The following is a 5,574-nucleotide window of genomic DNA, read 5'->3' as shown; positions in this document are numbered from 1 at the left end:
GCTTTTTTCCCTTAATAAATGAAATTATCATTTAAAAACTGCATTTTGTATTTACTTGCATTATCTTTGTGTAATATTAAAATTTGTTTGACGATCTGAATCTTTTAAGTGTGACAAATATGCAAAAAATGAAGAAGAAAAAAACCAGAAAGGGGGCAAAACACTTTTCACGGCCCTGTATATATATATATATATATATACACCATTATATATCATTATATATATATATATATATATACCATTATATATCATTATATATATATCATTATAATTAATTTATATACATATAATAAAATATAACATATATGCTTGTGTACCCTTCTCTTAACTTTAGTTCCAGCAATGCTTGAAAGTGAGAGCATTCCTGGTCTGGCTGGATCATCAGAGTGCCGGTCATAAGCGTGCGGGATCGGCCCCCCGACCTCCAGCCAGTACAGAGGGAGCGACTATGTCAGCGGTCCTGAGGGAACTGTCAGCGCTGCACACAGCCCTGTCCCGTCAGGATCTGCCCTCGGCCCTGCAGGAGCAAGCCTTCCATCAGCTCATGTAGGCTACCTGCTGGCCGCCTCCACCCTCAACAGCCTGCTGCTGCGCAAAGACATGTGCTGCTGGAACCGCGGCCTGCAGATCAGGTCAGAACTGCTCTCGCTTCGGTTACTTACACATCTGCTTGAGTGCCTTGAACTGAATAGTTACATCTGTATAGTCTAGGTATAATGTGAGTTTACTGGAGGAGTGGCTGCGCAGTCGTTGGCTGCAGACAGGGGGCGCTGTGACCGCGCTGGAGCCACTCATACAAGCAGCACAGCTTCTTCAAATGAGCAAGAAGACTGAAGCTGATGGACAAGCCATGGTCCAAGCCTGCAATGAACTGTCCAACCAGCAGGTGGCGCACCTGTTATAAAAGTTACATGTCAGGCAAAATAAAATCACATTTTTTCTTGATAAATATTATTTTTATTATAAACAAAATTGATTTTTAAATGTTTTTTTTTTTACATTATATAAATTGTGTATATATAATTTAATGTATTAATTTAATTATATTGAATATAATTATATTTGTATACTAGAATACATTTTTGCCTTGGCAAACCTCAAGTTTATAATATATATTATATAATTTATAACCTTCATTATAATATATTTATAGACATATATAATAATATAATATGCACAGCTTGTAGAAAAATACAATTTATTTAACAATTTATTTACAATTAATTTATTTTAAATATACACATTTGTAATTTTACTTTAACAACAAATTAAATATAATATAAATAAAATTATATATAAATTGTGTATATATATTTATATGTAAATTTATTATTATTAAATTATATTGATGTTTTTTGTTTGTGTAGAATTATATATAACATTATATAAATTGTATATATATATATATATATATATAATTTAATATGTTTGAATTCAATAATATTGAATGTAATTGGATACTAGAATCAAATTTATAAATCTTAGTTTATAACATATAAGATTTATAACTTTCATTATAATATATTTATACACAATGTATTATAATATAAAATATAATATAATATACTTACATGAAAATACAATATACAAATATAAAAAAACAACTAAATTAATTTATTTTAAATACACACATTTGTAAATTTATTTTCTGTTAACATTATTATAATTAAATAATATAGATAGAATTATGTATCATTTGTGTATATATAATTATGTAAATGTATTATAGTAAAATTATTATTATTATATACACATATATAGGTGTGTGTATGTATATGTACGAAATTTAATTTCAATTTTAATTTCAATACATGTTCAATATATATGATAAATTATATATACACAATTTTTTGTTGGCATGCTAATTGTATTTGCATTTTAAATGTGTTGCAGGTGGTGAAGATTTTAAGCCTCTATACACTGCAGAGTGACCTTGAGGAGAGAGTAACGCTCAATTTCATCCCTTTAGTGCTGCAGGTACGAGCAAAGCATTAGATTCTAAAACAATATTATAGCAGGCTTTAGTCCAGCAGTGACAGCGGCTTTCCCAGGGGCTGCTGAAGGGGTGTTCTGAGGGGCAACCTCCGCAGCTTCTGATGGATGTCAGACGGGTATTCCCCGTCACGTTCCCTTATCTGCCTCCACCACAAGTCAGTGCGGCCCAGCTGGAAATCCCAGAGTCCCTCAAGATCTCCTTCCTACGCAGTCTGAATGTGGGTGTTCCTTTGCCTCCTGAAATGCTTTTTTGCCTTTGTTGCCTTACAACATCACTTTAAAGGCTGCTTTCACACCTGTAGATCGATTGCTTTGTTCCGAAACAGGGATTACAATTATTACAATGTTGCTTTTTATTCTTGGTGCGGTTCGCTTTCACACGGCAAAGTTTCTAAACGGACCAAATTTGTTAATACAAGTCATGCGTGAGTAAACTGTTCTCTCATTGGTCAAAGTTCCACCGTTTATTTTCCGGGATTCCACTTAGCTGTCACGGCTGTCATCCGTCAGGATGGAACGACAACAGCTTTTTTTTTTTTGTAGCTGTCCTTATATTAATCTATCATTTTGAGCAGGAGTCCAGGATTCATCGGGAAAACATTTTTAAAATGCACCTACTAGGAAGAAGAGCAATAAGACGGCATTATAAAATGAAAAAGTGCGCTTTTTTATTTTGAATGGCGAAGACCTGCTCACCCACAGACAATTACAGGTTCATTTTGAAGTATTAGCAAAACAACAAAACTAATGCTTTTCACGGAACTTACGTAATTACCCATTATACATTGTGATATAGCGTGGTTCGTTGGTCCGTTGGATCGGATTGCTTTCTCACTACAACCGAACCGCTCCAGAGTTCGTTTTCAATCGAGCCGAGACCACCTCGTTCAGGCGATCTCGGACCGGTTGTTTTGATGCAGATCCGAGCGTGATTGCCGTGTTCACATATGCCCAAACGACCCGAGCTAAGGGGGGAAACGCGCCAGGTTCCGAAACGACGAGCCAGGTGTGAAAGCACCCCGTTATCTGGGCATTTTGTGTTCGGCATGCTAATTTTAGGCACATTTTAAATGCATAATTATGTTAGCTTGAAAAATCCAAGAATTTCTCCCTCCTTTAAAAACACAAATTTGAAATGTAAAGATTTTAAACGTACATGTCAGGCCAAATAAAATAAAATTTTGCCTTGATGAACCTTCCTCGTTAAAAAAAAAAAGAATTTAAACTTTATTTAAAAAAATATATATATAATTTGTCATTTAAAAAATATATATCTAAATATATAAAATATAAACCGTATTTAACAGAACCCAACAAAAAATCCATTACACATTGCATTTTTTAAACCATTTATTGGAAGTAGAAACAAACCAAGGCTGGCATCTGTGTTACCTCCACCCCCGATAAGAACGATCATATTTAGAAAAACGAAAATTAGAAACATCTTAGTATAAAAAAATCTCTCATGCTAGTAACTCTGTACCACTACACATCAGTAATACATATTTATATATTCACAAGCCTTCCAAAAATAGAAAATAATACCCAAATATCAAAATAAAAGACAAATCAAGACAACAATTGAATATCACATCAAAGATACATGCTGGCACAAAGAAGAATCTTTCCCAACATGCACTGCTTCTTATATACAGGCTGTTTGGGTGCATGTCGAGTTATTGGGATCCGTGTGCACTTGTGTCTGCGTGTGCTTTGCCTCATACTACATGCTCACGACTGTATCCTGTAATATCATTATTCACAAACAGCAACACACAGCTTTAATATTTGAAATCCTACCATCCAAATGAAAGTATGTTCTTGCTACAGATTCTATTTTCCACTCTGCAGTCAATTCAACATTCATTAATGCCATTTCCTGTGGCGGAACCCTAGTGTTCGATATCACAACACTGAACATAAAAGGATTCAGTCTGTTAAACAAAACAACAGCGAAGTTTGCAGCTGCGGTTCGCGATGTAAACAAGCCAAGGCTGTTGATCGCTTCGAACTGATAGAACAGATGCATAGACTATTTTCAGAGAAATAATACAGGGAAATAGCTGTAGCGCAAGGTGCTTCATTGCTAAGTCCAACAAGCGACTCTTATCTAGATAACTTCACCTCAGATTTTTGTAAGTAGATCCATAGCACGGTTTAGCGCAGTACAGCAGAGAATGAATGGACATACAGTGTTGAACCCACATTATAGAGCATATCTCTTGTGCTTTTCTAATATGGTGGATGGTTTGCCAGTAAAATGGCAGGATTCATCAGCGGTTACTATGGCAACTCTATAGGAGCGGTTCTCAATGGCTGTGATTCTTTTGAGGTGAGAAACCAGTGAGTGGGGGAAAAAGTCCCATTTTGCATGGAATAATCTGAAGCGGTATGACATTTAAACGTGACGTTATAAAGTGAAATTTCACTGAAACAGGCAGCTCTGGTGTCTAATACAAGCAGTGTTTGTCAATCTATACATCGTATATAAACCGTAGTGCCTAATCATACCGGCTAAACCGCACTCGTACTTGAACGGATCGGAAAACACACAAAGACAGGACAGAGGTGGCCCTGTGATTGAATCTAGATGTGCGAAGCATCTAAGCATCTTGTATTTGTACAATAAGTAGAATTTGTAGGATTTCCTGCAAGTGGCGCCCCCTACAAATAATTTCACACATTTTCTTACTACATGAAAAAGCAAGCACTCTGCTTTCAGAGGTGTATTTGGTTGTAGGTCTGTTTTTCGTCATTTTCTTGTGCTTCTAAACGATTGCATAACATTAAAGTCTGACCCATAGGGGGTTTTGGTCCCTATTAAGGAGGTTAAGGGGTGAAATGGTTGTACGTAGTGGACAAACGAGACCCTGACATTAAGGCACCCTTCGAAGGGTGCAGGAATGATTGACAAAAGGCCGCACGAAAGAGGTTTGACATCATTACAGATCGCTGAATATGGAAGAAAAAAAAAAAGGGAACAAAAAATCATGGCACAGAGGTGGCCCTGTGATTGAATCTAGATGTGCGAAGCATCTAAGCATCTTGTATTTGTACAATAAGTAGAATTTGTAGGATTTCCTGCAAGTGGCGCCCCCTACAAATAATTTCACACATTTTCTTACTACATGAAAAAGCAAGCACTCTGCTTTCAGAGGTGTATTTGGTTGTAGGTCTGTTTTTCGTCATTTTCTTGTGCTTCTAAACGATTGCATAACATTAAAGTCTGACCCATAGGGGGTTTTGGTCCCTATTAAGGAGGTTAAGGGGTGAAATGGTTGTACGTAGTGGACAAACGAGACCCTGACATTAAGGCACCCTTCGAAGGGTGCAGGAATGATTGACAAAAGGCCGCACGAAAGAGGTTTGACATCATTACAGATCGCTGAATATGGAAGAAGAAAAAAAAGGGAACAAAAAATCATGGCGCTGTGTAGCATGTTTACATGCCTTAATCTGGTTTTATTTCACAGATGCGTTTGAGAAAATTTTTTTTTTTAATACTGTATATATTTAATATAACTACTATAATAGTCTTTTATTGTTTTATATATATATATATATATTTTTTTTTTTTCT

The 5,574-nt window shown here is 35.7% G+C and overlaps 1 protein-coding gene across 1 annotated transcript in view; it reads left to right on the top strand.

Moving 5' to 3' along the window:
- LOC107729664 (unconventional myosin-Va-like) overlaps positions 1-2,096 on the top strand; it is a 17,544-nt gene extending 15,448 nt beyond the window's left edge. The window contains exons 27-29 of the mRNA XM_016540313.1: positions 433-632; positions 712-886; positions 1,894-2,096. Coding sequence (XP_016395799.1) covers positions 433-632; positions 712-886; positions 1,894-1,995 — 477 coding nt within the window. The 3' untranslated portion in view covers positions 1,996-2,096. The remainder of the gene's footprint in view (positions 1-432; positions 633-711; positions 887-1,893) is intronic.
- The last annotated feature ends 3,478 nt before the right edge of the window (positions 2,097-5,574 follow it).

The sequence above is a fragment of the Sinocyclocheilus rhinocerous genome, unplaced genomic scaffold (genome assembly GCF_001515625.1).
Source record: "Sinocyclocheilus rhinocerous isolate Xijiao unplaced genomic scaffold, SAMN03320098_v1.1 scaffold1149, whole genome shotgun sequence".
Taxonomy (NCBI): Eukaryota; Metazoa; Chordata; class Actinopteri; order Cypriniformes; family Cyprinidae; genus Sinocyclocheilus; species Sinocyclocheilus rhinocerous.
The sequence above is the reverse complement of the archived record's forward strand: the minus strand, read 5'-3'. Positions and strand labels throughout refer to the sequence as shown.